General features: G+C 46.5%; 1 protein-coding gene across 5 annotated transcripts in view; it reads left to right on the top strand.

Moving 5' to 3' along the window:
- Positions 1-16,917, top strand: part of ACACA (acetyl-CoA carboxylase alpha) — a 252,885-nt gene extending 235,968 nt beyond the window's left edge. For all 5 annotated transcript variants that reach the window (XM_063296753.1, XM_063296749.1, XM_063296752.1 and 2 more), the window contains 4 exons: positions 1,374-1,528; positions 4,721-4,891; positions 13,423-13,559; positions 13,908-16,917. In XM_063296753.1, coding sequence (XP_063152823.1) covers positions 1,374-1,528; positions 4,721-4,891; positions 13,423-13,559; positions 13,908-14,034 — 590 coding nt within the window. In that variant the 3' untranslated portion in view covers positions 14,035-16,917. The remainder of the gene's footprint in view (positions 1-1,373; positions 1,529-4,720; positions 4,892-13,422; positions 13,560-13,907) is intronic.
- The last annotated feature ends 1,053 nt before the right edge of the window (positions 16,918-17,970 follow it).

The raw sequence follows: 17,970 nt of genomic DNA, 5'->3' as shown, positions 1-17,970 counted from the left end.
ATGCATTTGGTTTACCTTCTATTTATATGGATACAGGATTCCCTTTGTTTGTCACAAGCTTTGCTTTGTAATCTTTGGATGACCAAATACAAATTACACAGATATGGAGAGTCACCACTCACCTTTCCTCGGAGGGCACTCGGAAGAGATCTTCAATTAAGAGCCTTGAACTCTTACATCTTACAAGGAATCAGGAACGTGCAACTAATGTGTGTTCTCTGTAATGTCTCCTGAAGCATCTGAATAGGGAGGTGTCTGAACATGCTGGGAGAATGCAAATGTTGGAACAAATATGGAAAATTTGATTTCTCAAAGCATATTTTCCTCTTGAGGTTTTTTCCTTCCTTAATGTGGTAGAAGGTGGCTTGAATTAGTTGCTTCAGCTAGCCTGGCTATTAATACGGTTACAAAAAGCTGAGGATTTTAATGTTAAGAACTGGGGCATGATGACTCTCAGGGTAAGTATTAACAACGTGGGTGGGAGCAGATAAGGGGATGTTTCCATTTTCTCTCTTCCTTTGGGAGAAGGGGCAGACATGTGAGTTGTCAGGACAGGCGAAAAGGACAAGTTTTTTTTTTTTTTTTAACCCAACATAAAATTACACAGTAAGGTATAGGGATAGCTGATCATTTGCTATGGCATTTTAGTAGCCAAAAGCTATACCGGACAAGTGGAATCATTGTTTTGGAGGAAAAATATCTCTGAATATGAGATGCTAAGAACCAATGACTGCAGCTGTAAATGTGGATTATAGCCTACTTCTGGTTTTCAGAAGCATCATGCTGGCCATTGTAGGAAGTAGGTTGCTGGCCAGAAATGAAAATGCAGTTGTTTTTAAATGATATAGTACTAATAAAGCAGGATAATCAGTCCTTGAAGAATGAAGCACCGGTGGCTAGCAGAGGGATCCATGATTTGACGGGGACAGGAGTGCTGATTTCTCGCCTGTTAGAAATACTGGTTCCCGCACCTCTGCAGCTCATTTTCTTCCCAGCCTCAACTTCTTCTGCTCTTCCACTGCCCACTCCCATTCCCACTTATGTCCTCGCTCATGGCCTTGGAAGTTCAAACTTGCTTTAAAATCTAGAAGCTGCAACCTCCCTTGAATTGCATAAATGCGTTCTTGGTATTTTCATTCTCTTGCTCATGCCATCTATAGGCATCTGTGTCGGGGAAACAGGATGGTGCCTATATAGATGGTGCGGCCTTTTGGTGGAGGGGGGGATGGAATTGTTCATACATACATGAAATGCCCCAAATAAATAATGCATTATTTCTGAACCTTAGGAAACTGCCTGAGTGTGTCTTCCCCTCCTGCCTCTGTGGCTCTTCCCTTTCTCTCCCTGACAAGCATCTTTACTTTTGATTTCAGGCACCCCGGAGTTAAACCCGGCTGAGCGGAAGGAACTGGAGGCCAAGCTGAAGGAACGGGAGGAATTCCTAATTCCCATTTACCATCAGGTAGCTGTACAGTTTGCTGACTTGCATGACACGCCCGGCCGAATGCAGGAGAAGGGTGTCATTACAGTAAGTATTATGAATCTTTTTCTTACTAATGCTGTCAAAAGCTCTTTTGCAGACAGGCATTGAATTGTTGCTCAGAAAGTCCTCCCAAACCAGCATTTGGAAAGGTGGGGGGGGGGGGCAGGGGCAGAAGAAGAAAGGTCTTGGCCAGCCTGGATTATGCCGACAGCGTGGTGTGAATATTAAAAGTTAATCCTTTGCTGGTAAGGTTCTGAAGGCAGCGTGGTGGCGGCAGCATTTTGAAAAGCCACAGTCACCGAAAGCTAGAACTCAGTGAAATCCACGTGTCTCCCGTGTCTGTGTGAACGTAAGAAGATGGTTTGACATCAAGTTAAACAATTGGCCCATTCTGTCTGTAGGTAGGTAGGTAGGAAGGAAGGAAGATAGATGGAGAGGAGGGAGGGAGGGAGAAGGAGAGGGAAGGAGGGAGGGAGGCGGAGGTCGGAGAGGGAGGGAAGGAAGAGGCAAGGGAGGGAGGGTGTAGGAGGGACAGAGAAAGGAAAGAAGGAACTAATAAAGGGATCCAATAGGTTAAGATAAAGAGATGGTGGTTTTAAAAGCCTCACTTATGCCAGTGCTGGGGCCTGGGGTTCCACAGAAAGGGGAGGTAATTCCACTGGAGAAGTGCCAGCGCAACAAGATGCTTACTAGACTCATCTGAACCCTCTCCCACCTCCATGTTGGGAGGGAAACGGACAGGAATCCCCTTTGCTGACCAACGGTAGAAACTGCAGCCCATGTCTTGTTCTACGGCCCCTTGTTTGCAGTCGATCTGACCTCTCTTCCCTCAATTCCCTGGGCATTCGGACTGATTCTATTTCATGCGATGTGTTGCATAACAAAACACAAGTCTGGGTCCTTATATGTTGCCAGGTTTTGTTACACTATGTGTAAGGTGAGCCCTGCTATGAGTTGTAACTCCTCCTGTTTATGCCAAGTTTTACTATGGTTTTTTTTCCTCCTTTCAGTCTGTGACTGTAATGAAGTCTTACCTTTTTATCTATCTGACAAGTCTTACCTATCTTGTAAGCCAGCATTTTGGCCTGCAGACCATGGTCTCTACCCTTGCCTTATAAAAGCAGGAAGGGCCCAATTGCCTTTTTTCCTGACTGGTTCTTTTGCAACAAACCAGCTTGGGTGCCTCTCCCTGAGCAATTGGACCAGCGTTTCTCAACCATGGCAGCTTGAAGATGTGTGGACTTCAACTCCCAGAATTCCCCAGCCAGCATGAATTCTGACCAATTCAGAATTCTGGGAGTTGAAGTCCACACATCTTCAAGCTGCCATGGTTGAGAAACGCTGAGTCGGACTATCAAGTCACCATCTGTGCAACAGCAGCCTCATTCTAATGCCTCTGATTGAACTGGGCCCATTTACGTGGAAGCAAGCAAACCGGTTTTACTTGCAAGAAGTGTATCTCTGAATCCTCATCTTCGTTATGCTTCTTTTATTAAGCAGATTTCCTTCTTTCCCCTAGAAGTAGTACTTGGCTCTTGACAGAGTCTGATTTCAGCTTTAAAAAATAACCTCTCTGCTCCATCGGGGTTGTGGAGGGAATGGGAGACTGTAGCTTTTTAAAATAATTTTTTAAAATAACTCTCAGTTGGATTCATGATGGGCCTTTTCACTGAAGAAGTGTGCCTGGAGGCATGGGTGTCCTCTCAATTTTTTTTTTTTGGTATAATTTTATTAAAGATTGAAAAAAAGAAAATACAAACTAACATAGAGTGAGAAGGAGAAAAGAAGAAAGAAATCAAAGAGAAAGCTAAAAGGGCAAGAAAGGGAGAAAAAGTAATAGAAAAATAGAAAAGAAAAAAAAAGAGACAAAGAAGTAGCTTCCAATCTTCTTTACAGCAATTATAAGCGCAATTATAAATTTACCTCTTACTCGGTGGTTACAACATAGCTCTCTTCTTTCTATAATCTGTCCTGTCTAATCATCCAAAACCATAAATCATAAGTTCATTTTTTTTCCTGTTTCATGCAAAAAGTCTGTAAGGGGTTTCCAGCCAGCAATAAATGTAGATATTGTCTCTTGGTTCTTCTACCAGACGGCAGCGTCCCTTATTCCTGCCTTCTGCTCCCAAGCAGTCCATAATTCCAAATATTTTATCTTTCTCAGTTCCTGTACCACTTTCCAGCTTGGGCATGATGAGTTTTTCAGTAATCAAGGGAGAGGGGTGGGGGCAGAAAAGAAAACAAAGGTGACCAAGTTTAGAAATAAATAGCAAAGCCCCTGGGCAGAGAGGGTGGATTTTACTGTGGAAGCTGTACAGAGGGAGGCACAAACTTGACACGGAGAATTTCCTGACTCTGAAAGCCATGGCACAGCCTGCCTTGTGGGGCTCCATCACTCGAGGTTTTCGAGAAAAGACTGGACAGCTGTTTGTCTGGGATGGCCTGAGGATTCCTGCCCTGGACAGGGGGTTGGACTAGAAGACCTCCAAGGTCTCATCCAACCCCATGATTCTGTTCTCCTCAGAGAGAGGGCATTAGGAAGCAAAAAAAAAAAAAAAGTCTGTGGAAGCCAATGTCACATTGCGTTTCCACATCAACTCGAGATAAAATTGCACACAGCCCAAACGACTAACTGATGTGGTTAAAGGGGAGTTAATTGCTCTCCTTTCGGCCCTTTCCCAATAAAACCATTTTACACACGCGGGGAGGAGACCGGCCCTCCGTCTTACAGGATTGCCCGAGCAACTTAAGAATGGGTGTTTGACAGAAAAATGCACCATGTAGTAATTTTCGCTTGTAAAAAGCAATTTTGCCCGTGTGTACTCAGATTTATTTATTGATCTCGAATATTTACATTCTGCCTTTCAAGCCTCCAAGGTGGCTGACGATAAGTGAAAATGAATACATGATAAACATCCTGTTGTTCTGACGGCGAGATTAGCTCTGTCTCTAAAAGTAGCATCCATAATGTAGATTAGAGCAAATCTCGTCATGTTGGAGAGATACAGATGGAATGAGTGGGGGCTTTTCCCCCCCATCAGCTCTTCATGCTATAAAACATCCTCCGATCTCTGTTCCTTTGTTTTAGTTATGGAGGGCGACCCTTCTATCTTCCCCTGCGCAGGCTTTATCCAGAACTGCTGTCATGTGGGTTGGGTGGGACCTGAGGCCTTGATTCCCCACTCCCGTTGTAAACTCCCCTCCCTGCGCTCTTCTTCCCATCCCTCACGCACCCAGGATGTCCTGGAATGGAAGACGTCCCGTTCGTTCTTCTACTGGAGAATTCGGCGCCTTCTTCTGGAGGACTTGGTCAAGAAGAAGATCCATGCTGCAAATCCTGAACTGACTGACGGCCAGATCCAGGCCATGCTGAGACGCTGGTTTGTGGAAGTTGAAGGCACAGTTAAGGTACACCCAAATACACGTCTATTTATTTACGTCTGCCTCTTCCTCTGCCTTGTGACTGTTTCGGTTTGTTTGTTTGTTTTTGTTTGTTTGTTTGACGTCACTCTCATGGCTATAAAGTGTAAGCGCTTGCAGGAAAACCTGCTGAAATCTTAGATCAATGTGGGACCAGGGAAAATATGCAGAATTTTTGTCTGGAGGTATAATTTACCTCCAAGAAAAAATGATTAAAATATGGTCAGACTGAGTTAAACAGTCATGATGTGCATAATTTATTCAAGTTCCAGAATTTGGGCTATTCTTGTATGTAATTTTAGAGCAGTTGATAATTGATATATTCTGTTCCATTTAGATGGAAGTAGAGTTTAATTTTATCACCAAAGAGATTTTGGGTGTCGCAGGTTGTTATGAAGAAACCTGCGTAATTATAAGTAGGCCTAATGCAGCAGTGACTAGGAAGAGAAATTTACTTATGGGAAAAATAATTAAACTTATTGTAATATATCCTGAGCTCTCTAGAGAGGGCAGGAAGTAAGCCTCCGTAGAAAGATATTCATTTACTTAGTTAGGGAGACCGGTTCTGTTTGATTTGGTTTTTGTCCACTGTACAGACAAATCCACTCTGTTCCACATCTTGCGCCAAAAAAACTGAGTTTTAGTGCAATCAGTCAGACTATACTTGACTGACAGTTTCAAAGTACACAGCTCTTATTTTCATCTCCATGTTTGTAGAGGTCTACTTAAGCAAAACAAAAACTAAAAATACAACAGAAAATGATGGGTACGTTTCTTGAAAATGGAAACCATGTATGGACTATTTGGCCTCCATCTTGGTTAGGCTTTTGACAATGAGGTTCTGAAGCCCAACTGCTTTATAGCTGCTTTATACCTGAACGGTGTGATACACTTTTTTTTTTTACTCCAGTATCATATGGAGGGTATCATTACTTATCCGCCCCACCCGCTTAACCATGTTCTAAACTCCCATTGTGTCCCCATTTCCAAAACAACGGTCCTTCCTCTAGGAGGGTTTAGAACATGGTTAAGCGGGTGGGGCGGATAAGTAATCTTGGACATGGAGTCCTGCTGGCTTGGCAGGAGATGAAGTTTTCTAAAGACTCCTGAGTTCAGTTGATTGACCAAGCAGTCAAGGGTCACACCCCTTTTGAGCATTCCGATGACAGACCCGTCTGTCAGACAAAGTTCCCTCCACACCAAAATGTTGAGAAGAAAGGTCCCAGGTCCCATTAATCCAGTTGACAGGTATGATTGGTGATCAGGTTCAGGTCTCTTCTAACACCTGGTAAGGATCCTCAAATCAAAATTTTATCGTTTCCCTGAGCGTTGTTGCACATTTAAAGCTCTCGTCCTTCCCGTGTTTGGAGAAAGACCTACAGCCTTTTCTACCTTGCTGATAGGAAATGAGCAGAGAATTAAAGCTTCTATTGGAATTCTATTGGAATTAAAGCGTGCTTAGTGTCTTCTCTATCATATTTTTAAGTATCAGCGGTGTTTTTACTATTTTCTCATTTTCTCCCATTTTACAAGATGCCTGCAGTTTGCAATTGGCACTCTCCAGAGCGGATAGCTGGGCATCCAGTTTTTAAAGTAGGAAAAATTAGAGATCTAAATGAACCAGAAATGCTGCAAAAGGGAGAGAATGTGTTTGCATTTGAGGGGGGGGGGGTGGAACTTGTTTTCTGGAGAGTCCAGAGCTTCTGAAGGTAGTGCCTTAGCGGCTTTCTTTTAATTTTTTTTTTAAAGCCATGCATCTAGTTAGCTAATACATTACACCAATCAAGGAGAGTTATCTTAAGCCACAATTAATCTGCTCCCTGGCATATGTTGATAGGAAAGCATCATGCTGTTTCTTAATTAAAGGCAAACGGATTAAAAATGATTAATAAGGGTATTAAATATTCGTCTAAACTAAAGCTTTGGGAATCTTGGGCAAATCCTTGTTTTGCTCAGGCCTACGGAGTGGCAGACATTTGCAGCTCAGAAGGGACAGGGTGGCCAGGGGACGGGGCGGGATGGGACGGGACAGCCAGCTGCCTTGTTGATCGCTTGCAAGCACCTTGACTTGTAGGAGGGGATGTGCTGCTGCTGCACCAGGAAGACAGCCACCGAAATGTTAAACAACACGCGAACTGTTTGGCAGCTGTTTTGATAATCAGCTTTGGCTGCTGTGGATTTCATAAAAGCACCAACCCTCTCACTTCACTTTGCTGAAGTTTATAACAATTTTATTAAAAAAAATAACTGGGGAGGCCAGGTGGTCTGTTCATTCAAGAAATTCTCCCTTTTAGTGGACACCACTGTGGCCTTTAATTCTTTTTCTAGGTAGAATCACAAAGCAAACATATTGGAAAGCTATGGGAGCTGAAATCAAAGTCCCCACACCTTTTAAATCTTATATTTTACAGTATTTTAAGTTTTTAAAAGCATCACGGCTTGGTTGTATCATTGGGACAGGGAATGCTGTAGAATCCCCCCTCCCCAAATATAGCATGGTAAGGAATGCTGTATCCTGTCAGTTAATATTCAGTTATCTCATCCTTGGAATAATATTTCTACTTTATTATTCCCAAAGTGAGAGCCAGTTTGGTCTAGTGGTCAAGGTGCTGGGCTAGAAACCAGGGGTCTGTGAGTTCTAGTCCCGCCTTAGGCAGGAAAGCCGGCTGGGAGGCCTTGGGCCAGTCCCTCTCTCTCAGCCCAAGAGCCAATCAGGCATAGTAGGAGAGTTCTAGTCCTGCCTTAGGCACGAAAGCCAGCTGGGTGACCTTGGGCCAGTCCCTCCCTCTCAGCCCCAGAGCCAATCAGGTGTGGTAGGAGAGTTCTAGTCCCGCCTTAGGCACGAAAGCCGGCTGGGTGACCTTGGGCCAGTCCTTCCCTCCCAGCCCAACTCGGTGCAATGTAGACTAGCCTCTTCGGGGTGCACCCCGGGCAACGTGACTTGTCACGGCTAAATAGTCTACACATCTGGCTGCTGGACCTCACAAGGATTTCCCAGCAAGAAAAAGCAGCATGAATACCAAACTGCTATGCCATACGATTAAAAAAAAAAAATTCCCGAAGTGTCACATTTTGGTAATACAAGAATTTCTGTAAAGGTCATCGATTGAGTATTAGCTCATTAAGCAACCAAATATAGTTCACCTAAAATACTGTATAATCTTTATTTATTTGTTTATTTATTTATTTATTTATTACTCAAATTTAGCCACCACCCATCTCCCCCAGAAGAGGGACTCTGGGCGGTTTACAATAAAATCCCACATGGAACATAAACATTAAAATCACATAAAACAATTATGATAAAAAATAAATAAATAAAATCTAAGAGAGATGTAAAATCCAGGCTGGTGGGAGGGACTCTAGGGTGCGAGCCATCCCCAAGAATGGTTATTCACTTTCCTGCCCCAGGGGAGATGGCAGAACCAGGTCTTCAGGGCCTTCTGGAAGGTCAGGAGAGAAGGGGCCTGCCTCACCTCCGGGGGCAAGATATTCCAGAGAGCGGGGGCCACCACAGCGAAGGCCCACTTCCTGGACCCCACCAGATGAAATTCTCCTATGGACAGGGTCCGTAACATGCCCTCTCTGGATGATCGGGTGGGGCGGGCTGATGTAATGGGGATGAGACAGTCCCTCAGGCAGCCTGGCCCCATGCCATGTAGGGCTTTAAAGGTAATAACCAACACCTTGAATTGGACCTAGAAGCAAACTGGCACCCAGTGCAGCTCGTGCAGCAACGGTGTTATATCTGCCCACCTAGGGGCACCAAAAATAGCCCACGCGGCTGCATTTTGGACCAGCTGAAGCTTCCAGATACTCTTCAGGGGTAGCCCCGTGTAGAGCGCATTGCAGTAGTCTATATGGGAGATAACCAGGGCGTGAGTGACTGTTCGGTGGGCTTCACGATTCAGGAACGGGCATAACTGGTGCACAACCCAAAGTTGCGCAAAGGCCCTCCTGGCCACAACTGCCACCTGCTCTTCGAGCAGGAGTCATGAGTCCAGGAGAACCCCCAGATTATGCACTGAGTCTGTCTGGGGCAGTGCCACCCCATCCAGAACTAAAGATGACAGTTCCCTGGAAGATGAAGCCCCATCAACCCACAGCCACTCCGTCTTACCAGGGTTCAGTTGAAGCCTGTTCTTCCCCATCCAGACCCCCACAGCCCCCAGGCACCGAGAAAGGGCAGTCGCTGCATCACTTACCTCACCCGGGATAGAGATGTATAATTGGGTATCACCAGCATACTGATGATACCTCAACCCGTGGTGACGGATGATCTCGCCCAGTGGTTTCATGTAGATGTTAAACAAGAGAGGAGAGAGAACGGAACCCTGCGGCACCCCACAATGGAGGGGTCGAGGGCTGGATCTCTCCTCTCCTCTCCTCTCACCACCGACTGGGACTGGCCCTGGAGGAAGGAGGTGAACCAGTGCAGAACTACGCCGCCCACCCCCAACTCCCTGAGCCATCCCAAAACGATACCATGGTCAATGGTATCGAAAGCCGCTGAGAGGTCAAGGAGAGCAAGGCTGGATGCACTGCCTCCATCCTGCTCCCACCAGAGATCATCCATAAGTGCGACCAATGCAGTTTCCGTCCCATATCCTGGCCTGAAACCTGACTGAAAGGGGTCCAGATAATCTGTTTCCTCCAGGACCCTCTGGAGTTGTAACGCCACCACCTTCTCAACCACCTTCCCTAAAAAGGGGAGGTGGGAGACTGGACGAAAATTGTCCAGCACAGTTGGGTCCAGTGATGGCTTGAGGAGGGGGCACACCAGTGCCTCCTTAAAGGCGACCGGGAACACCCCCTCACTCAAGGATGTATTTACCATTGCTTGGACTCAACCACACGTCACCTCCCGAGCTGCCTTCACCAGCCAGGAGGGGGACAGATCTAAATAACAGGTGGTGGCATTCACAATCCGGAGGATCCTGTCCACTTCCTCAGGTCCAACCACATCAAACTGCTCCCAGATAACAGGGCTAAAACGTTCCCTCGGTATCTCCACAGACCCTGCTTCACGCATGGAGTCCAACTTAGACCTGATCCGAGTCTATTCTCTTTCAAACATTTATTTACATTAATGTACTGATTCTTGGCCATAAAAACATTTTCATCATGTTAAGTCCCAGTAATACCACAACAGTAAAGAGAGAAATGTTTTTTGCAATTTATTTCAACACTTGTGAAATGTGGTTCTCCCAGTGTGGTGCAGTGGTTAAGATGTTGGATTGGGAGCAAAAAAACTCAACTTCAAGTCAACCTTCAGTATGGAGTTCATTGGGTGACTGGGGGCCCCTGACTTTCAGCCCATGAAAGCTGATGTTAGTTCTTGGAGAAAAAATGCGACATAAATGTAACACTGGTCTGTTTTTGTAAAAATTTGGCTAGCCTGGAGGGGAGGGACGTAAATGAGAACGTGCTATTTACATTCAAGCCAATATATACCTCAAAGATTCAAGTAGCCAGCCTTGAAGACAACAGTTTTTTACCCTGGGCCCTGAGTCAGGTGGAATGCGTATCCCTTGAGCTTTATTGTATTTCTGTTGCGGTATGCTGGTTCCCTAGATATTGCCTTTATTTCATTGCACTGTAGGCTTTTAACCAATATGGTGCCCAGCGTCATAGTAAATTGGGCGGCTTTATCAATTTTATTTGTATGTGAAAGAAAGAATGAGGTTACGAAAATAGTCCCCTGTCCAATTCTGTATTCCACCCCTCTATCCAATCCCATGAGGTAGGAATTATTGCTCTTTCTCTGAATTGGCTTCATCTGCTCTGCTGATGAGATTCCATAGCCAAATCAGGAGCCTGTCCGTTTTAGAATTGTTTCCTGTTTATACTCAAATGGTCACCTTGCGGTGAAGTACAGTCGGTGTGCAGTAGAAAGACTTGATGGGTCTTTTGATCTGAACCAATTCTAAGAACTAGGATCTTAAAACACTTGGAAGATACCAAGTTGGGGAAGACTGAGCTACCCTATTAACATTCTTAACTATTAATTACGTTAACATAGTTAATTGTTAGGTTACTCTTTAACACAATTCTTATACCCTATAGCAGTGTTTCTCATCCTTGGCAACTTGAAGATGCGTGGATTTCAACTCCCAGAATTCCCCAGCCAGCATGGGGAAGTCCATGCATCTTCAAGTTGCCAAGGATGAGAAACGCAATAGCATAAAAGGAAATGTTTAGAAATCACCTAGCAAAAAGGGTTTGAAAAAAAGGCCTGGTATGAAATGTATCCATGTGTTTTCCCCCTTAACCTGGGTGAATTTTAATATTGTTCACCCTCCCCTTTTCCCCATTCCTCTGGATAAAATTTTGAAAAGTGATTTTTTTTGGGGGGGGGGGGAGCAGATCAGTTCAATTTGCTTATGACTTACATGACCTTGCAGGAATTGAGGCAGATGAAGCCCACCCCACCACCCATTCTCTCAGCTATTTATTTTGATTTAGTAAATTTCATCCCAACAGAAGAGCAGGAGAGCATCACCAAGCACAGTGTTCCACATCTCTATTCCTGAGATATTTTTTCCCCCCGAAAGAGGAAATGTCTCATTTGTCAGGGTTGCATCCATTTCTACAGAAACCATACGCAAAGGGGAAATCACATAATTGCTGCCATGGGGATTTTGAGCTCTTTCTTTTAAAAAACAGATGAAAAGTCCAACGCAGGAACTATGTTGCACCGATTTAGTCCCCGAAGAGCCGCTCCAAATTATCCCCAGGGCTCCCAAAGGCCTCCCACTGCTGCTGAGGCTCAAGCCGATTTCCCCTCCGCCCCCTTCCCCAATGGCTTTGCTTGGCTTTTGCATTGCGCTGGCTGCTGCAGAGCCACCCCCGGGCCAAAGGGTCGCCCTTCGAGAGGCCGGCAGCTGTTTCCAACCATGAAGCTGCCCTGTTCCTTCACTGGAGCTTTTTGGCGCGACTTGCTATTAAATCATGATGCAGAATTCATTGTCATTCCGACTCGGACTTCATTAGCAATATAACAGAGAAGGATAGTGCACCTTTAAATGATGAGCTTTTGTGTTTAATTACCCAAATAAAATGACATAAATATGAATGAGCACTAATGGTGGTACTTGGGTTTTTTTTCCCCCTGGAAACCATTAACGATTCTTAAATGATTTGTAAAGAAAATGAGAGGCAAAGAGAAGCAGTGAGATGGCTATTAGGGTTCAAACACACTCCTGAATTATTATATAGTCAACTACCTAGCAAATACAGAGAACTAAATGATCTTGATCTTGCTCCCTCCTGTTTTTTTATCTTCTTCTTCTAAATTTACTGCTAGGGTCTTTTCACCCCATGGCTGACAGCATTTTGATCTCTCTTCCGATGTTCATTAATTCAAAAATGGGGATTGGTTTCTTGACTGGGTACATGTAAGGAAGACAGAAGATTTCTGTCTTGCAGAAATTGCTAAGGTTGTTTCTGCTTCTGCTAGAGCAAATCACCCATGAGGACTAGCAGCACACATACTGTGAGCAGGGCCGCCCACCCTGGTCCCTTTTAAAGGAGCCTTTAAAATGTGTTCCAACAGGCCCTGGGTTAGAATGGGTGGTGGACCCTTGTGGGGTGTTGTCATTTTTTAATGGATTATTTTCTCTGAACTCTTTTGATTTTTGTTTTTGTTTTTGTTGTTGTACTTTCTAAGTTGCTCAGAATCTAACAGATTGGGGCAGCCTATAAATTGGACAAATAAATAAATCTGCAGTTGGAAGCTATGGCATTAGACACTTTTAACAATATGATTAAAGCCAGCTAGATAGTTTGGCTTTCCTGCTGCTGCATAACTAATTCCTAGCATTTATACGGACAGAATTGAATAAGTCTGTTGATGAGACGAGGCAGTTGTTTTGCCTGATGTAGTGCCCCAGAGAATTCCTTTCTGTTACCTACAGCACATGAGAATTGGTATCTAATGGCACCTTGGAAAGCCAGAGGTTCCCCTCAACCACTGGAAGGAAAAGGGTGGTGACCTCCTGGGGGTTGCCAAGAAGCATCTGCTTGACTCCAGACACCAGCCGCCGCCGCCTCCTCCTCCTCCCTTTCTCTTTCACAGTGTTCTTCCACCCTCCAAATCTGGTGTGGTTTAATTGGGGCAGGAGGAGATAACAGTGTGGCTTCAGCATGTGAGTCAAGCAGCCTTTGGATGGATTAGGCTAGCTTGGGGCTCCATTGGACAGGAACAGAAGATCCAAGTGGTGGACCAAGCAAGGAATGCTATGGAGCTACTTTTAGAAGGAAGGAGAGCAGCACAGCTTTGACAGATGCAACTGAAGGTTTTCTAGTGGAGCAGAGCCTTGTGTAAGTCACAGGAGGCTGCTTCTCATGACGCTCAGCTTCATCAAGACCACCAGGCCCCCAGACTCCTCCCAGCCTTATTTGGGAGGTTGAGGTTGAACTCTTTGCAAACACAGCAAGTCCTCTGCTCCCTAATTACAGCTGTCCTCTAAATCATGCCTCTGTTAAGCTAGTCAACAGCTCTAGCTTTCTCTCGGCAGGCCTACTTGTGGGACAGCAACAAAGACCTGGCGGAGTGGCTTGAGAAACAGCTGGCCGAGGAAGAAGGGGTCCGCTCGGTGGTTGACGAGAACATCAAATACATTTCCAGGGACTACATACTCAAACAGATACGAAGGTAAGAGAGCTCCACAACACTCAGGCACTTCATTTTCCATACATTCGAAATAGGTGTTTCTGTAAAATGCCAGCCGTCTGTCTTGGGCTTGCTGGCTATGAAAAGCCTGCAGGGTTGATTAATTTGGAATAATAAATATGGAGCTTCACTCTTGTGGCTTCCCAAGATCCCTTGACTATCTCTGCCCCCGGCATACACCTCCAGAACCCTTTCAAGGTGATCGCTAAGGGCTGCTTCTGCTTTGCTATGAGTCACGCAGATGTTCTTGGTTGTCTGATCACAGAGCCGGGCTCCCCAAATGGGGCGTCTACCACTCCTGAAATTGCTCTCCCCCCTTTCCTCTCCTAGCTTGGTCCAGGCCAATCCAGAGATAGCCATGGATTCCATCGTCCACATGACCCAGCACATATCGCCGACCCAGCGTGCCGAGATCGTGCGCATCCTCTCCACAATGGACTCCCCCGCCTCCACGTAAGAGGATGCCCCAATCGCAGCGGGAAAGAAGAGGCTGCTTGCTGCTCTCAACCTCACAACTTGGACCTGCCAAGAAATGCTGGAAATTGACTTTTTAATTTTTTTTAAAAATCAGACTTCAGTGGAAGACTCTTGGAATGCAGGCTCCCCCTAAAATAATTTATGGGTGTCACATAATTGTACCTATTTAACAGTGAGTGGACCAATATTGTAACTAGTGGTTGTTTGTACAGCACTTATTCAGAGATTATGAACGGTACTGTTGTACCATGAGGTCGTACAACAGAAGGCGGGGAGAGATGAGGGGCCGATGTCCATTTTTGGCCAGTTGTCTGTTACTTAACAAATTCCCCCCCCCCCCCCCGCAAACCCAAGATGCCCCATGTTTGCCAACAGTCGTGGTAAACGAGAGCCACGCTGCTGCTGCTTAGGCACCTTGCTTAAATCTCCCCCGTTTTTCACAGGGCCCTTCATGCTCGTCCTGCAGGAGGCGGGCAGCAAAAGGAAAAGATTCCCACCCGCTTGAAGGGGCCTAGCGCAATCACCAATTCTGTGCCTACAGGGAGGCCATTGGACTGCAGGCAGCTCATCCCGTGATCAGGAAAGCGCCTCCCTCCGCCTCAAGGCAGGGAAGGGCCCCTTCTGCCGCTCCAAAACACTGTTCAGCAGCAGCGCCTCCCTCCTCCCTGGACGCCTCCTCCCAGTCCAGGCTCCCTCTGCCCATGTTTGTCCGCAGAGCAGCCGGTGGGCACCCAAGCGGCAGCATAACGTCGGAGTCTTGGGTCCTGAAAACCGTGGGCATCGCCAGTCCTTGGGGGTTAAACAAATCTATCGAGCAGTGCCACGTATTCCAGGGCACGCCGGACCAAACCCAACCTGTGAGTGCCTCTCCCCCTCCTCAGGTCCACAGCATTGGTTGCTTGGGGGGGGGGGCAAGTTAGTGCTACAGAACAACAATAAGCCAACAAGCCTTTGGCTTGCCAGCACCCCCTCCCCACCCCACCGATTTCTTCCTCATGCTTTGGTCTAGGAAAGAAACTTTACTTCAGCGTAGGCATCTGCCCAAATGAAAATGGCCTTAATTCAATTTGGAAAGTGGCCAATGAAAGAAATCCCTCCTCCAGACAGGAAGAGGGGACGAGCTGGAGGCAGCGGCTGGCTCGTCTTTATGGCGGGGGGGAGATCAGCAAAAGAGGCTCCGGATGGCTCAGAGGGCAGGTGTGTTTTTTACAGACGTGCAGGCCTGGAGGAGTAGTGCTGAGTAAAACCTGCAAGGGTGGGATCTCGGGGCTGTGATAGGAATTGGGGGGCACGGGCATGTGCCTTGCTGTTTGGAGAAAGTGTCTGCCTCAGGTTCGTGAACGAGATTTGGGAGCCCATTTTCAAAACCCGCTGCCCAGCTGGTCAGCGTTTCCTTTCTCCTTGCAGACACACCATGCCCATATAATGCACCTGTGAGACCCTTCGGCTGTATGTATAGCGGAATGTGCAGCTGATCCAAGAGGGGAGGGGGAGCAGCAATAAAAACACCAGACACTTTAATTTTCCTTCTAAACCAAGAACCCAATTTCCCTGCTTAAAAAACAGCAATTTGGAATTAATGCTGTTGGTTTTTCATACATTGCAAAGCACTAAAATTCATCCTGCTCAAGCATAATACAAAAATAGGGGGGGGGGATCTAATTCAGGGTCTGGGTTGGGGGGGCCCTTATATCACAGGATAACTAGCCAAGCTTCACTAAAAATCAAGATCGAGAAACTACTCCCCATGTGCGTTTTTTCTAAACCTGGAAAGTGCCAAGCGTGTGAAGTGAGACCCTCTTCCGCTACGGCTCAGGGACCACAGCCTCCCCCAACTTCCAGATGCGCTGCAGTCCAACCCCAGACCGCCCAGAAACTACGGCCCAAGATGGCTGGCCGAGAACCACAAGGACTGACATCCTGCACATCTGGAGGGCTGCAGCAACTTGGAGCAGGCTGCAGCATCCAAAGCAACTGGCTCGAAGGGTGATCGATGTTCTTCAGCAACGCACCTATTTTGCAATAAAGTGATGCCATTCGACCTGGTTCATCCTCAAAACTATTCCAAAAGCAGCTGCAGCTGCGAAGGCGTCTCAAGGCTCACTTGTGGGACCTCGGGGGTGGTCGTGATGGGCTTCAATCTCCGGCAGATCCTTCCTCCAGGGTTCAGTTCAGTGCCTTTCTTTTTTGAAACCCTCTCCCGTTATTTCTTCATGAAATAAAATGTCAAACGTCCGTCAAACCTCTCTTGACACGGCGAGAGAGAGAGAGAGAGGTTCAGCTTCACTCCAGGGTGACCCAGCTTGCAGAGGGCACAGCGCATCTGAGATTTTTTCCAAATGACACCTGGAACAGCCAGGGAGTCCCATCGGTCCCACAAACCTTCCAAAAACCGAGTCTAGATTCCCACAGCCCTCTTTGCGTTTTTTCCCTTCCTTCCCTCATACCAAACATAGGCACTGATGTGTCATCAAGGGGTTCTTGTTTCCACCAGTTTTGTAACCAAAACTGCAAACTGGCCGTTGCTTTCGACGCCACGCCGACTCTTCCATGCAGCGCGCCTTGGGGGCTGCAAGAAGAGCCACAGTGAAAAGGTGACCTTCTCAATACTGTAGCTGGAACTCTAGTCCACTAAAGTTAGGAAGTCAGCAAACCCTCTGACACGGTTGAGGAAGGGAGGAAAAAGGGCAAAGGTCCCTAAAAGATGCAGCGATCCTTGTGTCTTTAGCAGAAATAAACTCGGATGAACCTCTCTGCTGGAAGTATCAAGTGGCTTCTGCTTTGGGAGAATTGGCAGATCTTGGAGTTGTTTCACTTACCTCAATTTTCTTTTAATAAAAGCAACAATCAGTTTGCGTCTGTATTCCTTGGGGTGACTTTTAGACATAAGAGGGCCTTTGGACGACAGGCAGTGACCTCCAAAGCACCCCTGAAATTTACTTCTGCGCCAGGACAACGCGTTCACTTGGAGGGCTCCTGACCCTGTTGTACATTTGGGTTTCCCGTAGTGAACTCTGCTTAAAGACCGGAGCGCTGCCATTCCATGACATCAAGCAGTGAAGTTTGGAGGTGTAAAGCGATAGCCAGCATGCAATTTGCAGGAAGCCACTAACCTCCACAGCCACAGAGTACACTTTTGGAGAAAGCCCCCACAGTAGGCCTTGCCTGGTCACCAGGCAGCAGGCAAAATCGCAGGTTCCTCTCTCCTGCTATGTACAGGCAACCAGCTTGACAGAAGGCAGACTGGCCAGACCGTGGCGTCCCTGGTGCTCCCTGAGCTTGGTCGTTTGCTTGCAGACCTTTCATCACCCAACTAGGTGACATCACCAGGTGGCGGAAACAATTCTGCATTTAATTTAGTGGTTTCCATCTAGTTCAGTGGCCCAACCAACCAATACATATTAAAGAGAGTAATGTGTTGCTGTCAGCCTTTTGGGGTAATGCAGACAGGAAGCCAAAACCATGAGTCCTAATACTATCTGTATTGACAGAATCTTGCAAGTTTGAAAGCACTTCCCCCTCACCTGACTTTATTTTCCAGAGAACTAGGGAGGGTCCCTTCTGAGATGCTTTCACCACCACCCCCATTCCTGCTTTGGACCCGGATTTCTCTTATCAAGCCATTGTCCAGGCTACGGCTCTTCCTCCTGTCTCCCAAGGTGAATCCCACATACCTTTACAGTTATAGAAGAACACAACACCTGCTCTACATCTCTCTCCCCGCCCCCCCTCACCTGCTTATCCAAACTTCCCCCTTTTCTCTCTGCCTGCAGATGGCTTGGGCCTGGGCTAGCAGATAACAGCTCTCCTGAGAGCCCCCATAAGGGAAAAGAATTGCAGTCCATAGAAAGGGGAGTTCATCTATCCTTTACCTCCAAACACTAGCTTGCTAAAAGTAAAGCCTCCTTCAAGCTGA

This window comes from Candoia aspera, chromosome 1, assembly GCF_035149785.1.
Source record: "Candoia aspera isolate rCanAsp1 chromosome 1, rCanAsp1.hap2, whole genome shotgun sequence".
NCBI lineage: Eukaryota > Metazoa > Chordata > Lepidosauria > Squamata > Boidae > Candoia > Candoia aspera.
This window is presented reverse-complemented; position numbering and strand designations above follow the sequence as displayed.